Genomic DNA, 25,088 nt, shown 5'->3' with positions numbered 1-25,088 from the left:
CGGAGGGGGAAGGAGGGATGAAGAGGCAGAGCACAGGGGATTTTTAGGGCAGTGGAAGTACAGTGTATAACACCGTAATGGTAAATGTGTAACATTGTACATTTGTCTAAATCCATAGAATGTACAACAGCAAGAGTGAACCTGATTGTAAACTATGGACCGTAGTTAATAATGATATAGCAATATTGGTCCACAAATTTTAAGACTAAGAACAGGGCCTGGCACATAGCAACACTCAGTGAATGAACAAATGAATGAGCGAATGAATGAACACTGGTGCACAGGAACCCATCTATAACAGATCCTGAGTTTTAAGGCTTCAGTGCTGGATCCTCTGAGCCAAGTTATTCAGGGAGAAATACTAACCATCGTGGTGAGAGCACTGAGCACACCCATGCCCTTATCGCCATTGCTTCTTGGATCCCAGTCCTGAGAGTCATGTGTGGTGAGCAAACAGGCTCAGAGAGGTTGGGCATGTGGTCTAAGGCCACACAGCTCACCAGACAGAGCCCGGATTTTTCCAGCTCCAGAATGGATGCTGCTTGTGCTATCTGCAGCCTCCTCCTACAGGGACCTTTCATGGGGGAAGGTGGAAGGAGAAGCTTCTGGGTGTCACATCTCTACCACCATGGTGGAATTGGTCTTGCTTGAGCTGTGTGTGTGTATGTGTGTGTGTTTGTGTGTGTGTGTGTGTCCACGGTGGGAGGGTGTATCATGAGTCATAGCTCACTATTTCTGACCAGCAGAGGCCCCTGGGGGTTGCTGCGGCTCAGCCAGCTTTCAGAGAGTGAGTCAGTGGCTTTGGCCATCCCTGGGTCGGGCGGAGGCCTCTGCTTGCCAGGGCATTACTGCGGCCTTGCAGCAAGGGCTGTCAGCAAGCAGAGCCCTAGGGCCAGACCTGGGACAGTGGATGGGCTGCTGGGGGACAGGAGGCTGGGCAGGTCACCAAGCCTGGGCCCCTCTGGAGCCAATGAGCAACGCTGCATACCCCAGGGCTCAGCCAGGCATGTCCCCACTCCCACGGCCCCTGGCACTGTGGTTGTGTAGTGGACACCATTGACTTAAGGACACAGATGCTGCAGATTGGCACTTTGGGAGAGGGAGGCCCTCTGGGGTCAGTGGGGCTGCCCCCCTGTCTACAAGCCCCAAAGTGGACGAGGCAAATCCATGATGATGCCACAAACTGCCATGGTCCGAGGATCCCAGGGAACAAGAGTCAGGTGTGCCAGCCCCCCACTGGGCCCTCCCTGCCATAGCCACCCCAAAAGTCAGAGGGAGCCGCTCATGAGGGAAACCAGGCCACTCCTCCCGCACACCCCAACCCAGGCATCATGGCAATGGTCTGGCTTCTCCCAGCCCATCCCTTTCTGCTGGGGTTACCCTCCATCCCCAGGTGTAGTGGGCTCTGAGGAGGCCCTGAGTGCCCAGGACGTGCTCCCAAGGGGCCAGAGAGCAGTTCCTGGGTGCTGTAGCAACACCACCAAGAGCAGGAAGAGTAACAGTAACTGTTACCACCACCCCGCCCCCCGCCCCATCCAGGGCCAGGCAGAGCCGCCTGCTTTCGCCCCTCTGAACCGTGGGGGGAGGAGAACGCTGCCCCATTTCCCAGGCAGGATGCTTGTGACTCTGGGGATCAGGCCCCAAATTCCTGGCCTCGCTGTGCTGGATGTGAGGCCGTGGCTGCAGCCGGGGGCAGAGGGCGTAAGCCTCTGTGGAAATGCCAGTAGTGGGGACTCACCACATGCTTCCTGATGCGTCCCGCTCCCCGAAAGCACTGTAGGAGCCATCCTGGTGTTTGTAGGTCAGTTGCCGCTGGTACCCTGTGGGGTGAGCAAAGGGGATAAATAGCATCCCGCTGCATGGCCTGGCTCAGGCCAGCCAACGTCTTACCCTGGGACCCCCCGAACAATGCCACATCCACATCTTGGATCCTTGAAACTGTCCTACGTTATATCTGGGGTCCTTGAAACTGCCCCACACCACATCAGGGGTGGCTAAAGCCTCTGCTTTGTTTCTCTGTTTTCCTGACATCACCCCTCTGCGACTCCTGGCCACACACCAGCCCTCAGTCACGCCCGGTGGTGAATGAAAAGCACCATCTCAAGGCCACACCCTCTGTCCCCAGGGGTGGGGGCTGTTCCACCTGCTGGAGCCAGAGCTTGGTGTGCTCGGAGAACAGAAGGTGCCAGAGTCCCGGAGCAGGGAAGCAAGGTGGGATGGGAGGGAGGGAGGGACAGTCAGGCGGCCCCTGGAGCCTCCAAGCTGGGCATTTGTTCTTATCGTGAGGGCGGCAGGGGGCATGGGCCGTGTGAGCCCCGAAAGTGATTACCAACTGAAACCATCCTGAGACCCAGCAATTCTATTCCAGCGATACTCAGACATGTCACCTAGCCCACGGATGGGATTCACGGCAGTAGCATTTTAAAAGTCCTGAGCCCGTCAACAGACACACACTGACCATGATCCCTCCACACAGCAGCAGGGGCGAGAGGACCACAGCTTCCCTCAGCCCCGTGGGTGAATCCTACACCCACAGCGTGGGGCAGGACACACGGCCGATGCCACGGCAGAGGGCACCACGAGCGGCAGAGCTAATCTGTGCTGCTGAGGGCAGGAGAGTGAACCCAGAGCCCACTCCTATAAGGGGATTATGGGGGGGGGGGGTTCTTCTCTAAATGTTTTTTATACTGTTATTATATTGCTCTTATTGTTAAAAAATATACGTATCTCCATTTTTAAAAGATGCTGTTTCCCCCTGGCTGATCACCAGCATTCAGAGCCTTGTCCTAACAGGTGTGGACACCAGGCTCCAGATGACAGTGACCAGATCCGGCCAACCAGTGGCCTCGTTCATCCCCTTCCTCCCTCTCTGCTCCGCTGCTCCTGCCGTGTGGGCCGCGCCCAGCAGTCACCTCTGCCGTCCTCCCCACACCCTCCTCCCAGGCAGCTCCGCCAGTACCTTGTACTAGGTAATCCGTGGTCTCCCTCTCCACCTCGGGGCTGAGCTGCTGGGTTTTCTGCAGATACTTCAGGACAAAGACATTGGGTGCAAAGTGGATCATGTTTTGCTCCCCACAGCCAAAGGGTAACCGCAGGAGGTGGCTGAGGTGATTCAGGGTTGGCCCCATGACGTCTCCTGGTGTGAAGGAAAAGAGGGCTGGGCTGGGGGCCGGCCTTACCCAGTGCCCTGGCCGTCCTAGGGACAGCTTTCCACAGAGGTGGGAGCCTGCCTGTGGCCTAACACCGGCCACCCCCACCTCTGACTGCTAATGTTGCCTTTTGAAACTGGACGGCACCCCGTGTCCACTCAGCCCATCTGGCCCTTTGAGACCCCTGGTCACAGCCTCTTACCCCTACTCAGTAAAAGCTCTGGACAGCTGACCCTCTCACCAAGACCCCCAAGACTCCCGCTCCCCACCCTGTACCTGGCTTTTCGATCTTCTTTGCATATCACCTCAGATCCACTGTCCCCATAGTTTATCACCTGCCCCTTGGGGTTACCCTACATAGATCTTGGACTGAGTAGGTGTGGACCTGTCTTCTTGCCCAGACTCGGAGCCCCTCAAGGGCAAGGCTCGGGTCATCTCTGGGTCTGCCCCCAGACCCCAACATAGAGAGGCACTAGAAGCTGCTTGTCAGGTGAGTGGGTGTGTGGCTGGAGGCCCCGGCGGCACAGGTCCCAGCAAAGCCCAGTGTGAGACTCCGCCTGGAGTGGCCACCTTGCCCCCTGGGCTCTTGTCCCCATGCGCCCCAAGCCAGGCTAGGGGGCAGACACACCTATGATGGAAGCGGCCGCCCGCTCAGACCCGGGGATGGCGCTGTGCGGAACGCCCAGGGTGAAGGCTTCACTGTAGCTCTCGTCTACCGCCATCTTCCTCCAGATACGGAACTCGCCCATGGAGCCCCAACCAGTAGAGAAACCAATGAACTGGACCTCTGGTGCCCTGGGGAGGGTCCAGGCCATGATGACAGACTCGTTGGATGGCTCTGGACCATAGCCAACCTGGAAAAAGAGGCCATGGCTGCTGGGCACTGGAAGCAAGCGTGCAGTGGTACTCAGGCAGCAGTGACACTGGCTACAGGGCTATAGTCAGAGAAACTAGAGGTCACCCTATCCATTAAATGGCCAAGAGAAACAAGCATGACATCTACACGTTCCGAAGTGACCAGGCTTGCTGGAACTTCTAGGCCTTTGCACATGCTGTTCCCTCTGCCTGGAACAGGCTCTGCTCTGGTTTGCCTGGTGAACTCCTATTCATACTTCAAAACCCAGTTTGGCTCTGGCCCTCCTCTAGAAAACTGTATTAGCTGCTCCTTTTATATGTCCCCTCTGCTTGGCTCAGAAAGTGCTCCCAGCCTCCAATTTCACCTGCTCATATCCACTTTCTTTCTCCCTGACCACACACTATCCCTCAGCTCCCAGATTCCTGAATGCTTCCTCTGCCATAGCTCTTACCACGTTTTTTGTTTTGTTTTGTTTTGTTTTGGAAGACTGTGAGCAATTTGAGGTGGTGCCCTGTGTTTATACTCCCTCCTCCAAACCCCACCACCTCATCAGAACCAGACACAGAGCAGGAAGCAGCAAATATCAGAGAACCATGAGGTTCCCATGCCCGCCCCAGCCAACCCCGCCGTGCCTGGATGCGCCCGCCATGCCAGCTGATCCAGAACGTTCTGAATTCATCCCAGGAGAGGATCTTGGCTGTGTGTGTGCTAGCCACAGGCTCTCCCATCTTGCTGGTAGAGATCCAGGACCTGGTGTTCTGATGTCCCCCCAGGACAATCTCGATCATGCCGGCCGTGTCCTGGGGCCCAGGGGACAAGGCCACGCGGGCATCATTGTGGGCTCGCACAGCCATGTCAAAACCGGTGAGGCGCCGTGGCTGCTGCACATACTGGAACTCGTACTTGTTGGGTGTGGAGATATGTACTCTCTCTAGATGAAAGGAAAAAGAGGGGACATTGTGGGGGCACCTGGAGAATCGGGACCACAAGGGGCCAGTCTCACTGTGGCTCAGTCAGCAGCTGCAGGAGGCATGGCTGCAGGCTTCACAGCAGCTTTGCCAATAGCACAGCAAAGTGAAATGCTCACAGGGATGCATCCTACAAAAGACAAAGCCTACACAAGACCTGTATGCTGCAAAACGCTGCTGAAACTAAAGAAGAGACAAACCAGTGGAGAGCTAGATCATGCTCACGGGTCAGAAGACAATATTCCCAAGATGTAAATTATTCCCCAAACCGATCTACAGATGCCACACAATCCCAGTCAAAATTCCAGCAGGGTCTTTGGAGAAATTGCAAAGCTGATTCCAGAATTTATATGGCAACACAAAGGACCTAGAAGAGGCAAAACACCTTTGATAAAGAACCAAATTGGAGGGCTCCCCCCATCTGGCACTGAGACTTACTCTAAAGCTACAGGAATCACAACAGTACAGTTTTGGTGTCCACATAGACAAATGGGTAATGGAACAGAACAGGGAGTGTAGAAATGGAGCCACACATGTATGAACAATTGACTTTCCACGTAGCTGTGAAGGCAATTCCATAGAAAAAAGAAAACCTTTTCAAGAAATGGGGCTGGAACACCTGGCTATCCAGATGCAGAAAAATGAACTTTGATCCATGCCTTGCATAGTCTCCAAACTTTCACCCCCATGTGGGTCATAGCCATTTTATAAATGCAAAACCTAAAACTGTAAAACTTGGGGAAGGAAACATAGGATTTGGCAAAGATTTCTTAGCTACAACAACAAAAATTAATCCATAAAGGGAAAATCGATAAACTGGACAGTATCAAAATTAAAAACTTCTGCTCTTTCAAAGACACTATTAAGGGAATGGAAAGACACAGGCTGGGAGAAGTACCTTTGTAAAGCATTTTCTGATTAAGGACTAACATGCAGAATACATATTCATACCGAATGCCTTAGCAATGGGGAGGGGTTCACCTGAGGGTGGATGTGACCCAGGGACTCCAAATCCTCAGCTCTGCCTCCTGCAAAGCCCCCAGGTGACTGCTGGGTGCCCGGCCCAGCCCGAGGTCCGAGCTGGACGGCTCCTCAGGCAGCAGCTGGATGGGGAAGGGACAGACACTCCCACAGGCAACCCAGGCTCCTGTTCCCTGACCCCACCAAGGCAGAGGTGTGGATGGCCCTTCTCTGGCTACTTCACCCACTGGGCACTCTCTGTCCCATGTCCTGTTCATGGATCACGTGCAGGTATAATGTCAATTTCAGGGGACTGAGGTGGACGCCAGATACCACACCTTCTGGAAACCACCTTCATTTCCCACGTTCTCCTCTGCTGCACCAGGGTTCTGGGTCTCTCTTGATCCCCTGATGTCACTCTAAGCCCGCCCTTCCCTGGACCCTGGGCTCCTCACCCCAGGGCCCTGAGGACAGCCCTACTCCTGACTGCAATCTCTTTTATCATTGGTACCTACAGTCTACAATTATGTGCACTCACTTCCTGTGTGGCAGATGCCCAGCCCTCACTCTGGCCCATGGCTGTCCCCAGGAAGGACATCTCAGTTCTCTGCCCTCATGGAGGGCGAGTGTCCATGTAGCAGTAGGAGAGCTGCAACAGTGCAGGGGTTAGGGCTGAAGTTACAGGAGGTGGGGTGAGCCCGAGGACTCACCGTTGGGACAGAAGAAAGCGCTGTAGGTGTATGTGCGGGGTGCTCCTTCAGGCTGAAACAGAGAAACAAGGAGAACTGAGTGATGGAAGGCAGTCATCACAGGGGGGTCACCCTCCCACGGCAGCAGCTCCAACTCTGGACCCCACAGGGTCCAACGTCTCATGTGCACAGAAAAGGACTGAATTACCCACCTCCCAAACCCAGGCTGGGAAACGGAGGCTCTCTTCCCCTTCCCCAGGCTCCGGTCAAAGGAACTCACCAACCGCTCCTGAACTAGTCATGCTCCCCACACCCCCACCTGCCCTTCTGGCCACCCCATTCATCCCGGCTCCCAGACTGGCTTCTCCCTCTGGGCAAGGAGCACTATGACGCAAAGGCTGCCGGAACCTAAGGCCCCAACTAACGTCTAATGTCCTTGAGTATCGACAAGTGGGCGCCCGTGTCGGCCAAGAACGAGGTCTCTGTTCCACTGACTCCCACACATCCCTTGTCTCCTGCCTCTTCCATCCATGCTCCTGCTTCTGCTCCTTCCACAGACATTTCCCAAATCATAGAAGGCAGCCAGCTTGTTCTCTTTAAAGGGATGCCCAGAATTGAACCCAATATGCCTCTTGGCATTTGGTGTGACCAACACAGCTCTCAACTTTTAATACTTCTTTTATGTCAGGTGGTAAGTTGGAGCAGCCACGCTTCCCTGCAGCCCTGGGGACTCCCAGGCCACTCACCATAGCCGGTTCTGCACCATGGAGAGGGGCCGGATGCTGCAGTCCTGTGGTGAGGAAGCCCCCTCACCTGCCCCAAGCCCTGGAGGGACCCGTGGGGGCTGCCCTAGCCTTGGCTCAGGCAGAGACCCCACACTCAGGCTGGGCCCCTGCCTCACGAAACCAGAGAATTCTTCAGGGAAAGGGGCCCTGGTCCAGCGCCCCAGATGCGGGTGTGGGCTTACCTCAACCACCACGCTGCGCCTGATGTGGTCCCTCCTGACAGTGTAATTCTCCTCTGGGTGTTTGATGGACTTCCCGTCCCGGCAGCAGCTTGTTTCTCCATAAGCTAGGGCTTTGGCTGCGGAGATTGGAGTGCTTGGGGCTGCTCTCAGAACAGGGAGCTGTCCTGTCCCCACCCTTGTCTCAGGTGTGCATATGTGCAGATACATGTATGTTTGTGCAAGTGTACATATATGTACATTTGTCTGTGCATGTATATGTATTTGTGTGTGTGTACGCGTGCATGCATGTGAGTGTGCATGGATGTCCTGCCTATTTGTGTGTGCATGCTTGTGCCTGCCTCTGTGTTCACATGTGTGTGTTCCATTGGTTCAGCTCTCCCCAGATGAGGCCTCAGGACCCCCCCAGGGGCTGCCTCCCCCTACCTCTTGACCATTCCCTCTGCCCTGCTTCCCCCGCTGCTGTCCTGTCCCTCAAGATAGTCCTGACCTCACCGGCTGCCCCACCTCCCCCTCACCTGTGCCTTTGGTCAGCACCTGGACCCCTTGATGGCCTGGAAGGTGGGTGCCTGAAGAAGCACAGGGCCCTCACCTGTGATGTTGCTGAGCCCCAGGTCACTGAAGGACAGAACCACCCAGGTGGGCTCGGTCTCCCCAGGGGCCATGCACATCTTCTTGGTCAGATGGCGTTTGCCAGGATGCCCCACAAACCGGATGCCCTTGGGAACCGAGATCTTCACATACACCTGCAGGGGTGGCATGTACTGATGGCGCCTGGAACCTGTGTGCCCTCCCAGCACACCGCCCAATGCCACCATCAGCCTTGTCGGCTCTCTCCAAAAGCCATGCCCTCCTGGAAAGGCCCCCTGTCCAGTTCCAATCAGAACCAATACTCACCGTCCTGCTGGGAGTCCCCCCTCCCTCAGCCCCCTGAACCCCACAGGTCCAGTTCCGCCTCAGGACCAAGACCAGTGCAAGGGCAGCCTCTCCCTGTCTACCTCAGAGCATCAGGGGGGAGGGACCACTCCACCGACAGGAAGTGCCCTGCAGAGCACTTCCGCTGAGCCTCTCTGCAACGACTGAGGTCCACGGCGTCATAACAGAGCTCTATGGGTGTGCGTGTGCGTGCATATGTGTGTGTGTATATATTGTGCCTATGTCTATATCTATGAGCATGTGTGCAAGCATGCCATTGTACACATATGTGCATGCATATGTGTGCACACTAATGTCTCCGTGTGCATGTATGTTTATACCTCCCCCCAATCTAGAACAGGCTCTTTGCTCCAAATCCGTTTGTCCAACCAACATAGATGAAGCACTTAGTGGGTGTCCTGCTTTGAGCTAAAGAAACAGAACTGAATGAAACCCTGAGCCTGCGGTGGTGAGTGGAGCCAGGTCGAGGTCTCAGGCCCAGTTTACAGATAGGGAAACTGATGCAAAATGAGCCAATAATTAGAAATGCCAAGCTAAAACCTAGAGGGTCTTTTGGGAACAGTGAGGCATTGAGACACCACCGCCCCCAAATGCCCAGCAGCATTGGTGCCCTTCAGGGCATAAATTCCAACCACTTCATGGCTAGATGTCCTCATTTTTTGGAAAAAGCCAGAAGTCTGTTTTTGGGGAGTGAAATCTCTTGGTTTCCACAGCGTCTCTAGTCTGGAGCTAAAGCTCACGTTTTCTGCCCTTGGTATGAAATGAGCCAGCACATGGCAGGCCCAGGAGGACAGCCATGCTTGCAGTGCCCAGCGGGCTGGGGTAAGGCTGAGACCTGCGGCCAGAGCTCTGGGCCGACCTGCAAAGAGCAGGCTTGCTCCTGGCTGCACTGCTGACCCTGCGCCCCATTCACCCCTCTGCCCGAAGCCTCAGCGTACAATCCCTGCCAATGAAGGCACCCTCCTCCCCTCCCTGCCTCCCACCCACCAGCTGACATCCAGGCCAAGATCAGGGAGATGGGTGCCCCTGGTCTCCCCAAGCCACATGAATGCACAGCCCCCCCAAAGAACCCTTCCCCACTGTGCCCCATCTGATCTTGGTCCTCATGGGTCCTTTCACCTCACCTGCCATCCCACCTCACCACCAGGGTCTGAAATTCCCCCAGCCTCCAAGGTCAGCCCCAAGCCACCACCTCAGGGGAGCTATGAGTTGAACTGTGTCTCCCCAAAAACATATGTTGAAGTCCTAACCCCAGGTACCCATAAACATGACCTTATTTGGAAATAGGATTTCTACAGATGTCATTAAGTGACAATGAGGTCTTAAGGTGGCCCCTCATCCAATATGATTAGGGTCCTTTCTTATAAGAGGAAATTTGGACACAGACATTCAGAGGAAAGATGATAAGGAGATATACACGTGGAAGCAGCCACATGGAGACAGGGGCAGCTAAGGGAGCAATGCAGCCATAAGCGAAAGGATCGCCAAGGGTTGCCGGTCGCTGCCAGAAGCTGGGAGAGGCATTGGACAGATTCTCCCTTAGAGCCTCCAGAAGGAGCCAACCCTGCCCACACCTTGACCTTGAACTCTGGCCTCTGAAACTGTGAGAGAATAAATTTCTACTGTTTAAAACCACCCAGTTTGTGCTACTTTGTTACGGCAGCTGAGAAACTGATACAGGGGCTACTGGATGGCTCAGGTGGTTAGAGCGGGAGCTCTGAACAACAGGGTTGCCATTTCAATTCCCACATAGGCCTATGAGCTGCGCCCTCCACAACTAGATTGAAGACAACAAGCTGCCACTGAGCTCCCAGAGGGGCGGCCGGATGGCTCAGTTGGTTAGAGCGTGAGCTCTCAACAAGGTTGCCAGTTCGACTCCCGCATGGGATAGTGGGCTGTGCCCCCTGCAACTAAGATTGAAAACAGTAATCAGACTTGCAGCTGAGCTGCACCCTTCACTAGATTGAAGGACAATGACTTGGGGCTGATGGGCCCTGGAGAAACACACTGTTCCCCAATATTCCCCAATAAAAAAGAAAAAAGAAAAGAAACTAGTACAGCAGCCTTTTCCACTTCCTCTGAGAGGGAGCCATGGCCCCCACTGCACACACCCCCACAGGAGCTAGAACCCCAATAACAGCATCAACAAGGTCTGCAGCTCTGTGGTCACTGTTCTTAGCACCTACTTGTACTAACTCATTTACCTCTGTAACCACCGGTGGGGCTCCTCTCTCCCTGACACTCTATGGAAAGTGACACACCAACAAGTTGAATTACGTGGCCAAGGTCAGCGAGTTTGTAAGTAGGAACTGGGATTCCGGGTGTCCGCTCAGTTGACCTGCGGGATTTCCTGTCTCTGTGCCCCGGGATGGTACAACCTGACCCTAACCCAACCCACTAGCTGTTTCTATAAGGTCAGACAGTTAACAATGGTGTCTACATTTTAAAAAATGTTTGGAGGGGAGGGAGAATCAAAAGAAGAATGATAGTCTGTGACACACGAAAACAATATGAAGTCCAACTTTCAGTGTCCAGAAATAAAGATTTATGGGCATGCTGCCAGGCCCATTCATGTACATATGGTCTAGAATGGCTTTCCTGCTACAACGACCGAGTTCAGTAGCTGTGACAGAGGCCGTCTGCCTGGCAAAGACTGAAATATTTACTATCTGGCCCTTTTTAGAGAAAGTGTGCTGGCTCCTGTTTCAGTCCCTACATCGGATACCTGTCCCCCCATGCCCCTGCAGGCCAGAAGTCAGGGTGGTGGCTCCATCATACCTGTCACCCCAACCCTGCCATGCACACACCCCCTCCCCAACCCTCCCCAAGCTTAGATGGCTGGTGAATTAGAAGCTGAAACAGCCTACCTCTGCCTCCTCAATAACACACATGCTGCCCCTATGATCTCCCTGGGATGACCCCATCCACCCTGCCTCCCCAATATCAAAGACACTATCCCCATGGCCTCTCCAGGATGACCCCATATCCCCTACCTCCCCAACGTCACAGATACTATCCCCATGGTCCCCCAAAATGACCCCATCCTCCCACCTCCTAACATCATGGATGCTGCCCCCCCAACAGGGAAGGCTGTGTAGTGAGGGGGGCAGGTTCAGTACCTCAGCACAGCCGCCCATGTAGTTGTAAATGCTGAGCGGGATCTTGGCCTGCTCCCCACGAACCACATGGAGAGGCAGCGTGAAGTCCACAAAGAAGGGCTTGAAGGTCTTCAGCAGGGTGGGCTCAGCGATGCCCAGACCCCACGTGGCAGATAGACCCACAGCCTCGGCCACCCAGCTGGTGATGGAGTCAGGGACCTGCACACTGAGTGTCTCCTCGCCAGACGGGTCACTGCAGAAAGATGGGCAACCCATCGGCCCTTCTCCAGGGCCATGTGAGCAGCCAGATGAGAACAGATGACTCCAGCCATACGGCCTCGGGGCCCAGGAAGGTGCCCCCTGCAGCTTAGAAATAAGCACTTAAGGTACCACAGAATGTGTGACAGCAGAAAGCCATCCCTCCACCCTGACTAGCTGTAATCAGAAATATGTACAGCTCTCAGGGCAACTGTGGACACAGGACCCTCAAAACATGGGTTCAGCTTGGGCTCCACCTGGGAGCCTCACTGGCTGCTCCAAAGGGTTCCTCTTCTGCCTCCCAAGCCCTGTGCCCAGCTCACCAATCCTACTGAAGCATGAAGCCTCTTGGGGAATAAATTCCATGAGTGAGGGGACCCTGCCCGCATTGTTCAAGATGCCATTCTTGGCACCAAAAACATCTTCAGGCATCCAGAAAGCAGATATATTTGAATGACGATGGCCAGACAGCCCATCTTAAATCTGGGGCCCCAAGGCAAACAGAACAATCTGGATCTATTCTGACCTGGGGTTAACCCTTCCCCTAATGAGGACATACACATCCATGAAAACAGCCTGAGGAACTCCCAGCAGTGAGCTCAGTTCTGTGTTGGAGCATGTGTCATGTGCCTTGTGGCACCTCGTGCCTCAAAGGGGGACCTGGCTCAGGAGTGGGCCCACCTGCTGGCCCAGGGGTCTGAACTTTCATGCCTCACTGGTTCCCCAGGGCAGGCAGGCTACCACTACCTTCTACCAGTGCCACTGGTGTTCTCACGCTGAGCACTGAAAGAAAAAAGCCAATTGCGTCCAGCAGGAATTTGGCAGGGCACTGCTGCTTCAAGGAGAACGAAAAGGGGGAAAAATGTGGAAAGGAAACGTGCTGAGAAAAGCAGCCTGTTTTGCAGGCAGGAGTCCGAGTCCCCTGAGGAGTGAGGAGGGGGAGGGTGGGGTCAAGTTCATGTTCCAGGGAACTGTAATCGTTTTAATGAGCTCGTTATGCAAACAGAGCAGATAGAGTTACCCCAAGAGGGAGTCGTAAGAGGCACAAAACCCTCGCATTTCATATTTCATGGGCGGATGTCCGAGGCTGCAGCAGGATTTAGGGCTGACTTCATGGCTTTGGGTTTTATGTGTTAGAAAAGGATGCCCAACGTCTTACTCAGATGTGGGTGTCTGATCCACAGGCAAACCCACTGGGAACAATCGGGACTCGCCTGAGTGCCTCAGAGCCCACAAAGACAGCAAAGGAAAGGAGTCTTACCTGATGTTGAGACACTGCCAAATCCACGTTTCCGGGAAGAAGGTCCTTTTCCTCTTCTCTGCTCTATGAAAATTAAAAAAAAGAAGTGATTCAAGTTTCATGAACATAACTTAATTCTGTTAGCTGGCAGGTTAACATTTTACTCGATTAGGACATACCGTGTTAATTTGCTTGTCAGTTAACATGCTACCCAGTCAGGATATAACATGTTAATTCTCTTACTTGTGAGTTAACATTCTGCCCAATTAGGATATAAAATGTTCATTCTTTTACTTGGAAGGGTTAACATTCTACTTGATTAGGACTAGAAGTGAGGCATCCAAGGCTTGGCAGAGTCACCTTAAAGCGACAGTGGTGTTTCATATCCTGAAGGGCCACAGGGACCCCACGTCCTCCCCTCTGCTCATTTCCTTCCCTGGATTTGCCATGTTTTTCCGCACCATCACATAGAGCCCGCCACCTCCCCCAATCCCTCCTCTGTTTCCTAAAGAGTGCGTTTCATTGTTGGTCCATCCTCAGAAGCCTCACAGCTCATCTTTTTTGGGGGCTGACCTTTCATTAAAAAAAATAATAAAACCGACTCCAAATTTGACAACACCGCTCAAAATTAAAAATGGTCGCATTCTTTCAACCTGTAATACCTCTCCTAGGAACGCACTCTGGAAATACCCACAGACACGTGTGCAAAGACAGACAGATGGAGTGGTTCACTGCAGCACTGAAAGAATTAGGAAGTAGTCAAACTCTGGAATATTATGTCAGCGAAAAAGAGTGAGGTAAGCATATATTGTATGCACTAATATGGAATATCTCCAAGACTTACTGTTGACTTAAAAAAAAGAAGGCACAGCTGTATTACAGTATTATCCCAATGATGATTTTTTAAAAAATCCTTAAATCCTTATATATGCACAAAAATTTTTCTAGGATATCTAAGAATTATTGACCACAGTTGCCTCTAGGAAGGGAACCGACGGTCTGGAGGTGGGAGGGAGTCTTCCGTTGCATTATATAACCTTTCACACTGTTTGAAACAATTCCAACCACATGCACATGGGTAAGAATAATATCTTGTCCTCAGAATACGAATGTTATCCAACAAAATGGCACACACACCTGCTTTTTAAGGCGTTTCTTGCACCTTTCTGTACTGGGATTTACAATTGCCTTTGTGTTTCTGGGTTTCAGAAGGCTGCTTCTGTGCCCAGTCCGGGCCAATCTCTTGTGAGTCCTGCACATGGGAGGGCCAGGGTCCCTGTGGTGGTGGCTGACTGGTGGAGGCTGAGGGGCCGGTATGCCACCTCCCTCATCCAACCATATCCTGGCAACGCCTCCATGTGCATCCATACTTCTGTGGGAGGAGCCTGGTCTGCCCACACCCTGACTTGGAGTTTGGAAACGAAGACCCCTGTGGACTTACCCCACTCCTGCTAAATGAGTGGCCCAGGCAGGAAGAACCCAGGGGACCCAGGTATCCAGGAACCACTGCAGAGGGGACTGGGCGTTGGGGAAGGCTCTCAATCTGGGCAGAGCAGGCTTGAAAATGAAGAGGACTTTCATGGACAGGCCCACAAGTGCAGAAGGTCCTCTGGGCTACTTCTGGCTCAGAACAAGGGTGCTGAGACCCATCCTCAACGTCTCTGGAGAGATCCAGACATTGAGGGACTGACCTCATCCTTGGCCCTCCTGGGTTCTGTGCCCTCGCTCAGAGGAGTGGGCAGGAGTGAGGCCATCCAAGGTTTGCCTCCCCTGTTCCAGCCAACATGCCCTTAAATCCGGAGAGAGCAGGGAGGCAAATTTTTCAGAGCACCTTCCCAGGCTGGCTGGCTGAGACCTGGGATTGAGGAGCTAGTGGCAGAGGCAGAGGAATGAAGGGAGTGAGAGAGAAAAGAGGTAGGCAGCAGGGGGTCAAAAGGAACAGGCCAAAGAGGGAGACTGGAGAGAGGAGAAAATATCACCTCTTGTGAAACAAAGGTTTCCATGACTCCAGGGACAAAGCCACAAATCTAAGGGGCAGATGTGAATTCCTCTCTCTCAGTAATTGATGTTAATCAACAAACAAACAAACAAACAAAAATATGGAGAATCTGGGTACCACCATTAATAGGCCTGAATGAAAGTATGCGTAGAGAGCCCTGTACCCAATGACGGGGGTTTGGACATTCAAATAGACATGAGCATTTACAAACACTGCCCATATAGTCAGTCTCCAAAATAAAAACCGGACGATGGATATCACAGACCATGTTCATTGGCTACAATACACATTTGGCACAAATTTACAAAACATAAAAAGAACTTTAAAAATCACTTGAAAATTTAAAGCACTTCTGGACACATCACAGCTCAAAAAGGGAATCATTCGTAAGTGAGACCCTATTTGGAACCAAATAATAATGAAAACTTTTCACGGCACAATTCAGGTGTAGCCAAAGCAGAGGGAAATTCATAGCCTTCAAAAGGCTTAAATGTTTATAGAGTTAAAATAAAATAATAAAGACTGATAAGTAATTATTTGGTGTCCAATTTGAGAAGGCAGAGAGTTGGAGGGGAAGAAGGAAGAGAGAGGAGCGAAGGAAGAGGGAAAGCAGGAAGGAGAAAGAGTAATGGAATTTTCTAAGCAGAGTCTCTGGGAGCTGGACGATGAAGCCCCAGCTTTCCTCCCTGCCCTGTTCCTTCTGTCTCCAGGCAGGTCTTCTCCCTTGATGGACCTTCTTCTCTCTACACCCCCAACCCAGGCACTGGGGCAGGCCCGAGTGCTCAGTGACCCAGTCCACCAGGCCAGTAGTGCTTTTGCCCCCAAGGGGACATTGGGTGATGTCTGAAGATATTTTTCGTTGTCACAACTGGAGGAAAGTGGTGCTATTGACATCCGGTGGGTGGAGGCCAGGGATGCTTCTCAACACCCTACAGTACACGGGACAGCCTCACCACATTGAATGACCTGGTACCCAGCCTTAGAGGTCAACAGGGTGAAGTTAGAAAACTCTGCTTGAGTCCGCAGCAATTACCTGGGGGGTTGCCTGGAGGACGCCACTGCCACCAGGCTCCCCGTGTGGGGCTGGAAGGCGTGGACAGCCTCGTCGGTGTATAGGCCGCCATCCTGCCGGTGGTTCAGGCTCACCAGGTCAGTCATCACCACAAGTCCCGTTTCCTAGGCAACAGACAACATCCAGACCCATGGTGGGGAAGTGGATGTGATTGCCCCACTAGTTCTCATCACCCTGGGGCCACTGGCCCAACATTGCTGCTGTGTGATGGCCCTGCTGTGGGCTTGGTGACACGGACTGAGGGGGTCATGGCACCCAGTGACCATCCAGGGCAGAGCAAAGGGAAGGCCAACACATTTGTAACCTAGACACAAAAGGCCACATATTGTATGATTCCGTTTACATGAAATGTCCAGAACAAGCAAACCCATAGAGACAGAAAACAGACTGGTGGTTGTCTGGGGCTGGGGGAGGGGGAATCAGGAGTGACTGCTAATGGAGATGGGATTTCCTTTTGGGCTGATGGAAAAGTTCTGGAACTAGACAGAGGTAGTAGTTGCACAACATTGTGAATGTACTAAATGCCACTGAATTGTTCACTTTAAAATGGGTTAATTTTCTATTGTGTAAATTTCACAAAAAATCAATTGGCACAGTGCATTATTATCTAGACCAAGGGGTATGTGGGCTACAATTGTTACTGTTATAATTACAGTGGTACCTCGGTTTTCAAATGTAATCCACGAGTTCTGAAACAGTAAAAAACAGCTGACAGCTAGGCCTCAGGATCTTGCAGTCAGCAGAAGCCACGTGACATGTTCGACTTCCGAGGTGTGTTCAAAACCCGAAGCATTTACTTCCATGTTTACGGCATTCATAAACCGAAATGTTCGTCAACAGAGACGTTCGAAAACCGAGGTACCACTGTATCTTCATCGCTGTGCTAGTTATTGGGAACGACGGGGTTGAGGAGAAGTCCCATCCTAGACTGGCTGACTATGCTTTGCGAATAAAGAACTTAAACCTACTTTCTTTGACTCAGAGGTAGCACCTCTTAATTCCAGAAGTCAGCAGGGCCCAGGGGTTTAAATCACCAGGCATTCAACAAACGTACAGTTGAAACATCATTTGTTCCAATATCGATATATAAATGTAAATATAGATAGATATGTAATATATTTTTGCTAATATATTAGCAAACAATTAGCAAATAAGTCAATTGTTCAAATATACAGTGTGATCAAGCAATACAGTGAATGTTTAAATAAAAAAATTTATTACAGTAAAAGACACCTTTCCATTACTCCCCTTCAAAATACTTCCCCTCACTTCGAACACACTTATTCCACCGTTCTTGCCACTTTCTGAAGCCGTTCTGGAAGTCCTCTTTTGTGAGTGTCTTTACTTGAGCTGTTGTGGCTGCCTCGATGTCCTGAATTGATTCAGAACGTTTTCCTTTCATGGTCATTTTGACTTTGGGGAAGACCCAGAAGTCTCACGGTACCAGATCCGGTGAATAAAGTGGATGAGGACACACCATATGTTTTTATTTGACAGAAATTGCCATATACCAGAAGCGATGTGTGACATGTATTGTCATGATGGAGGATGATTTATGGCACACTTTAAAACACACCTTCTCTCAACCATAGGTCATACCCGACTGACTGCACCGAACAAGTTGAAACTTGTCACACACTGTTACTAAGGCTCGACATGCAACTTCCAACATTGAAGATTCCTGCCTTTCCCTTGGATGGCACTCGGCAGCAGCATTCACTGTATTTTGTGATCACAACGGAAAGGCTCCGTGTCACACATCACTTCTGGTATGGCGATTTCTGTCAAATAAAAACATTACAGTGTGTCTTCCACCTTATTCACCGGATCTGGCACCATGTGACTTCTGGCTCTTCCCCAAAGACAAAATGACCATGAAAGGAAAACGTTTAGAATCAATTCAGAACATCGAGGCAGCCACGACAGCACAACTAAAGACACTCATGAAAAAAGACCTCCAGAACTGCTTCAGAAAGGAGCAAGAATGATGGGATAAGTGTGTTCGAAGCGAGGAAGCCTATTTTGAGGGGGATTAATGGCAACGTGTCTTTTATTGTAATAAATTTTTTTATTTAAACATTCATTGTAGTTTTTGATCACTCCTCATAGATAATATGATATATGTATACATATATATATATATATATATATATAAAAATTTTCAAGCTAATAGAACAAAATGTTAATTGTAGGATACGGGTGTTCATGAGTTTGTTCAACTTTTCCATATATTTGAAAAACTCCATAATACCGTTTCCCCGAAAATAAGACCTAGCCGGACAATCAGCTCTAATGTGTCTTTTGGAGCAAAAATTAATATAAGACCCGGTCTTATTTTACTATAAGACTGGGTTTTTAATATTATATAATGTAATATAATATAATATAATATAATATAATATAATATAATATAATATAATATAATATAATACTGGGTCTTATATTAATTTTTGCTCCAAAAGATTAATTAGAGCTGATTGTCTGGCTAGATCTTATTTTCGGGGAAACACGGTGAAAACAGGAGGAATGTCTTTTAAGTGATTTTAAAACTGAGATGAAAAGTACCTTCAGATGGAACATGCATTTGAGTGGAGACCACCAGCATGTGAGCTCCTGGCGTGACCTAGGGGGACACTTGTGCATACTGCACCTGCTGGCAGCCCCCTGACCCCTGTAGCCAGGAAGGAGGGGGACGGACAGGAGCTATGAATGTCATCGCAAGTGAACCTGCTGCCTGAGAACAGGGCCACCCACTCCCAATGTGACAGTTTTCCTTCCAGCAAAGTACCCTGAACATCATTGCTCCTTATCAAGTTCAAGTTTCCAGTCCACGCTGATAACATTTTACTCTCATCTGCTTTGCAAATCCAATGGTCTGCTTATGAGCTTTCATTGAGGAGAATCCCAAATGAGTTCTGTGGCAATAAAAGTTTGAAAGCTTCCACCCGCACTCATCTCTTTGTTTCAAAGTGAGAGAAGCATGGAAGGGGGCAAAAGTGGGAGAGGCATGAGAACCCAGCATCCAAGACCACCTCTCCTTACGGCGAAGGCAAACCCGGAGTCCTTGGTGACACCCCAGGGCCATGGGAAGACAGAGGAGCGCCGGCGTCGTCGGGCCGTCAGCCCAGCCCACCAGAAGGGTCCGTCCTCCCGTGACACCCCGAAGGCATCAGAAATGTCGTAATCTTCTAATTCTCGGAAAACCTACAGGCAAAGGGAAGTGGGAATCAGTCAGCTAATGGTTTCTTTCGACCCAAACTGGCTCTCGTGGGCCTGGCATGCTCCTGTCTCAACCTCCTTTCACATACATCATTGGGAGACAATCTTGAGACGGGCATTGATGGTGTTAAAAATGATATAAATGGAGCCACTTTAAAATGAAGCCAGAGCTACCGTCCCAGAGAAACAGCCTTGCGCGACCTATGCCTCAAACCTTTGGAATGCTAAAATGGAAAAATAACCTTTGGACTGGGCCTAAAGCAACCTTGTGTCCCAAATAACTGTTTGCAAAGATAACAAGAAAGCAGTTATTATGACTACCAGCCTGATGACTACTGGACTGAAAATTTTTTTAAATGGTGAAGAATTAACAGCACTATGCTATGTTACATGCACCAATAGAAACGCCTTCCTTCTACTGATGTAATTGCTCTCCTTCCCTTTCTCATAAATACCCATTGCCTTTGTTTCCTAATTGGAACACTACTTGGGCTTCTGCCTGAAACGGTGCCTCCTCAAATAGCTATTCTTACTGATCTCAAATGAATGCTTGTTGCCTCTCCCTTTGAAAGGCCTTTTATTTTCAGGTGAGCAGTGACATTAGCCCATTTTAAAGATGGGCAGATTGGAGTCGGAGAGGGAGGACCAGAACAAAGTCACATTGCAAGGGTCTGATGAATCTGACTCTAAGACCTTCTAACGGCACTGGAGCAGCAACAAGGAGTAATTTCACTGAGAAATGAACCCAATGGAGAGAGAGAATCTGGAGTCACACAGGGCTCTTCACTTATTGGAAAGTGAGAGACCCCCGTGGAGGTGCTGGAGGCTGGCACCCAGGGGCCCCACTTACCTGGGCAGGAGTCAGCCGAAACCCAGACCTCAGCAGGTAGACGCTCTTATCAACCACAGTGACACACACGCAGCTGCCCCTGGCAGCCCTGACCCGCAGATCAACAACTTCCCCAGGTTGGGTCTCATTTGCTGAAAACATCAGTGAAACCTGAACCCAAACACAGCAAAGAAACCAGGAGCTTGACGATACCCTCCCACGCCAACCACCTTCTCCACCTGCCAAGGAGAGTCAGTCCTTGCCAGCTCAGCCAGGACCCTGACCTTGCCACCCAGGTGAGGACAAGAGTGGGAGACAGAATGACAGGAACTAGGCTGGTGCAACTGGGACATCTGTGCAGAGGACGAATGGGAGGGGTGGGGAGACAGGCACCAGCCAAGGGCATGTTGCAGCCAGTTTCAAAGGGTGCAGAGACAGGGTGAGGGAGCCTGAGCCCATTGTTGGGGACATGAGCAATGTCCCTTAGGTCTGGAGCCCAGTGTGGACAGAGAACAGCTGACCATTTTTCCCTGTGTATGATGAATGCAATCCCCATCTGGGTGACTTTTGAAGATGCGACAGTTAAGATGCAACTTATGTTCCAATTATTGCTTACAAGTCCTGCCTGTGACACCATGTGTGGCAGCTGTGCACAGCCCATCCCGGCACTGACACCCTGAGGACCCGAGCCCCAGACGGTGCTTGACCATGCCCTCTTCTCTCCCCCAAGCTGGGATTCCCAATGTTCTACCTGGTTTTCAAAGAAGGTTCCCACAGTGAATTGGAGGCTGTCAGCGACCCCTTCTCCATTTTCCCTGACATAGAAGACAAGCAGACGGCCGAGGGGGACCATGCTGGGGGTCACAGCCAGTTGGAGAGAGGTCACGCACACATTGACCTCTGCTGCTGGAGCTGGAGGGGGCTCTAAGACAAGTCAAAGGTGGGAGAGGCATCAGAACCCAGCATCCCACAGTGGGACCACCAGTGCCCCAGGCTGCCCTGGGGTGACATGGGGCACAGCATGGGGAGGTGCTGACCCATGGTAAATGCTCCATGGACACTGATATCTCTGTTATTTCACCCAGAAAGGAAAAGAAGCCCCAGAATGTAGGTACACAATGCCCAAAGCACAATACCCAATGCCCAGAGCCAGCGGCTCGCACCCAGGGTGATGCTGCCCTTCAGGGGACATTCAGCAACATCTGGGGACATTTTTGGTTGTCACAATTTGGGGGTGCTACTGGCTTCTAGTGGGGGGGGGCCAGGACGCTGATCAACGCCTTGCAATGCACAGGGCAGCCCCCACCACAGAGAATGATCCAGTCCTAAATATCAGTAGGGCCAAAGGTGAGAAAGTGACTTAGCATGAGAGAGACCCTGTCTGTCTTCCTGCCTATCTATAAATCTATTTATCTATGAATCTATGTATCTATTTTCCATGAGTCAATTACTCCATCCATCCATCTATAAATCTATAAATCTATCTATCTATCCATCCATCTCAAGGGTTCTCACGCTGGGTGACATGTCCCCCCAGGGACACTAGAGGTTGTTAGGTTGGATGGGTGTTACAGGCATCTGGTGGGTGGAGACCAGGGACGCTCGCTGCTCCATACCCGACAGTGCACAGAACGCCCCACCGTCGAGGATGACCTGCCCTCCACCGTCCCCACTTTGGAGATCCTACTTTAGGCAGAAGGGCTGTGAAAAGGATGGGGAAGGGGACGACCAAAGGGAGGACGTAGGTCTCGTGAGGAGCACGTAGAGTCAAGGAGAGAGAAGAGGACTCCTAGGTGAGGGAAGAGCCTGGGCAAAGGCAGAGAGGGGGGTGGCCAGATGGCAACACAGCAGTGTACGTGTCAGTGTAGGGGCCCCGATTGTGACTGGCCCACCCTGTCCCCTAAAGACACACAGTGAGGATGGCCTTAGAGGACGTCTCCACCTCCAGCAGCTAGTCACTGCCCACCCTCCTGAACCCTCCTGTGTCTCGCCTGGGACACATGTCCTCCTGAGGTAGGCTCCCCTTTTGACTACGTCTAGCGTACCCTTCCTTTCTGGGGCACCTATCCCAGTCTCAGCGGTTCAGAACGAAGAACAGAACTTCCAGCCTGCGGCCTGGCTCACCTGTCTCGGAAAGGTGTGTTAAGCGAATTGGTTTCTCTGGGGCTGCCCGCCTGCTTCTCTGCTGGGTGATGTGGGCGGGCTGCTGGCCCGAGAGCACGATGTTGCCCCGTGCGGCCACCTCATAGTACAAGGTGAAATTGCAGGGACACGTGGACTTCACAGAAAAATGGGCTTCTTCCCCGACCTGCAGGAGACACGTAGCATGGGGACTCCTGCCTGACACCAATGACCCAGTACCAATGCCACAGCCCAGGCAGGGAGCCAGCCACTCTGGGGCCACAGGGAGGTTGGGATGGCTGAGGGAGGAGCGCTGGCTTCAGGGAAGATGCCTGGTATCCCATGCCGGCTGTGGCCACGTCTCCTTGGAAGCCTCAGCTGTTGTTCTACAAGTGGGGCTACAGAGCACACAACATGGGATAACAGCATGGAAGCTCTCCATGAGGTGTCATGTGGTAAAGAATTGAACTTGGCCCAAAAAGAGGTCTGGAATTTGCTCCTGGCTCCTAATAGGTGATCTCTGAACAATTAAAATGTTCTGCCTGAGAAGTGTCTTTGTTTACCAGGGGCCTTGGGCCGCACCAGATAGTGACAATATGATTTACTGTGGGGGCTGCAGGCCACGCTGTATCGGTTTGACTTTTGGAGGGGCTGTGACAGAGGCCAGTCATGCAATAGTCAGACATGTCTACGTGACTGACCCCTCAAGAAAAACTCTGGACGTTGAGGCTCAGGTGAGTGTCCTGGTGGGCAGCACACCATGCATGTTGTCACACATCATGCTGGAGAGGACCAATGGAAGCTCCCGTTCAGAAGTCTCCTGGACCCTGCCCTGTGTTCTCTTTCCTAGGCTGATTTTAATCTGTGTCTCTCAATATAATAAAGTGTAACTGAGTATAACAGCTTTCAGTGATTCTGTAAACTTCCCTTAGAAATTTTAAAAGCCTGAGGATGATTTGGGGACCCCCAAATTCTGCAATCGGTGTCAGGAGGGTGGATGGTCTTGGAACTACTCCCTAATTCTGCAGGTGCCAGCGCTACAGTGAGCTGGGCCTTCTCCTCAAATGTGCACTTGACAAGTTGGGTCCTCTCTAATCCCCAAGTTTCCAGAGGGGGAAACTGAGGCTCTGTCCCTTCCCCATGTGAATGAGTGGTGGGGGTTAGGTTCAAACCCAGGCAGGCTGATGCCAGGGCCCCTGGCTTAAACCCCAAGCTGCCCTCATTCCCTGTGTTATAGCTGAAGCCTCCCAGGTCCTGTGACCTCCCTGGTGGCTTGGGGGTATAACCATGTCTAACGCTGAGGCCACAGGCTATGTGGAAGGTCATCCTCTGGGCCTTTCCCCCAGAGCTTCCCTCCTATGCCCCATCTTTTGCAGTCCATGACTCTCCCCAAACATCTGGATTGCCCTGAATGCCCAGAGGATGGAAACCTGGGGCGGGTGGTGAGTCTTGCTCTGGTTGTGGGTCCTTGAGCAAGTCATTTCACCCCTCTGAGCCTCAGTTCCCCCATCCATAAAATAAGGTTATATCTCCTGGACAGAAGGTCCTAAAGAGCCAATGAGGGGATGAACATGTCATGCTCCACACCACACCGATTCGCCATGTGTGGTTAATAAATGTCATTCCACACCTCCCCCCACCACACCACCACCACCACCACCACCCGAAGATGACAACATGCCTGTTTAAGGAGCTGGCCCAAAGGCACTCTGATGACCAAATTTGAGCAGCAAAAGGAAGAGTGAACTCTTCAAGAGTATCAAGGACAGGAAAGACTGAGAAACCATCAGATTGGAGGAGACAAAACACAATGAGAGAACCTGAATGAGATTCTGGATCAGAAAAAGATGTGAGAAAAACCAAATGAAATTTAAACACCAGTTTAGTTCATGGAAATATCTAGTGTTGATTTCTTAGTTTTGACAAATGTACCGTGGTTTTGTATGATGTGAACATTAAGGGCAAGCCTATCAAAATGCCAATGGCTTTTTTAGGCAGAATGGAAAGGCTGACCTTAAAATTCACATTGAAATAAAAAGGATCCAGGATAACCAAAACAATCTTGAAAAAGAGCAAAGTCAGAGGACACACACTTGCCAATTTCAAAACTTACTACAGAGCTACAGTAATCAAGAAAGTGTGGCACTGGCATAAGGCTAGACGTACAGATAAAGGGGATAGAACTGAGAGTCCAGAAATAAACCCACACATCTATGGCCTAATGATTTTCAATGAGGGTGCGAAGACCATTCAGTGGGAAAAGGATAGTCTTTTCAACAGATGGTGCAAAGGACTGAAGTCAGACCCCACCGCACACCATATATAAAAAATAACTGGAAACAATTCAAAACCTTAATGTAAGAACTAAAACTATAAAACTCTTAGAAGAAAACAAGGGTAAATTTTCATGACCATGGATTTGGCAATAGTTTCTTTAAAATATGGTACCAAAGCACAAGCAACAACAACAAAAAAAAGATAAAAGATAAATTGGAATTCACCAAAATTAAACTTTTGTTGCATCAAAGGATACCATCAGGAAAGTGAAAACACAACCCAGAAAATGAGACAAAATGTTTGCAAACCATATATCTGATAAGTGCACAGTGTCCAGAATATATAAAGAACTCTCACGATTCAACAAGAAAAAGGCAAACAACATTTAAAAATTTGAAAACACTAGGGGAAGCCGGATAAAGGAACCATAGGCCTGTATTCGTCACAAAAGTT

General features: G+C 50.9%; 1 protein-coding gene across 9 annotated transcripts in view; it reads right to left on the bottom strand.

The window, feature by feature from the left end:
• The window catches only part of CPAMD8 (C3 and PZP like alpha-2-macroglobulin domain containing 8), a 65,861-nt gene that overhangs the window by 14,969 nt on the left and 25,804 nt on the right, over window positions 1-25,088 (bottom strand). For all 9 annotated transcript variants that reach the window (XR_012498065.1, XR_012498063.1, XR_012498064.1 and 6 more), the window contains exons 14-27: window positions 22,362-22,545; window positions 20,989-21,161; window positions 20,259-20,408; window positions 19,232-19,393; window positions 16,151-16,293; window positions 13,140-13,202; window positions 11,642-11,873; window positions 8,179-8,332; window positions 7,590-7,705; window positions 6,644-6,695; window positions 4,638-4,936; window positions 3,778-4,003; window positions 2,960-3,136; window positions 1,739-1,820 (exon numbers count right to left, since the gene is read on the bottom strand). Coding sequence is in view for 6 of the 9 variants with exons in the window: in XM_074337966.1 (XP_074194067.1) it covers window positions 1,739-1,820; window positions 2,960-3,136; window positions 3,778-4,003; window positions 4,638-4,936; window positions 6,644-6,695; window positions 7,590-7,705; window positions 8,179-8,332; window positions 11,642-11,873; window positions 13,140-13,202; window positions 16,151-16,293; window positions 19,232-19,393; window positions 20,259-20,408; window positions 20,989-21,161; window positions 22,362-22,545 (2,213 nt within the window). In the remaining 3 variants the exon portion in view is untranslated. The remainder of the gene's footprint in view (window positions 1-1,738; window positions 1,821-2,959; window positions 3,137-3,777; window positions 4,004-4,637; window positions 4,937-6,643; window positions 6,696-7,589; window positions 7,706-8,178; window positions 8,333-11,641; window positions 11,874-13,139; window positions 13,203-16,150; window positions 16,294-19,231; window positions 19,394-20,258; window positions 20,409-20,988; window positions 21,162-22,361; window positions 22,546-25,088) is intronic.

The sequence above is a fragment of the Rhinolophus sinicus genome, linkage group LG07 (assembly GCF_036562045.2).
Source record: "Rhinolophus sinicus isolate RSC01 linkage group LG07, ASM3656204v1, whole genome shotgun sequence".
In the NCBI taxonomy this organism is placed as follows: Eukaryota; Metazoa; Chordata; class Mammalia; order Chiroptera; family Rhinolophidae; genus Rhinolophus; species Rhinolophus sinicus.
The sequence above is the reverse complement of the archived record's forward strand: the minus strand, read 5'-3'. Positions and strand labels throughout refer to the sequence as shown.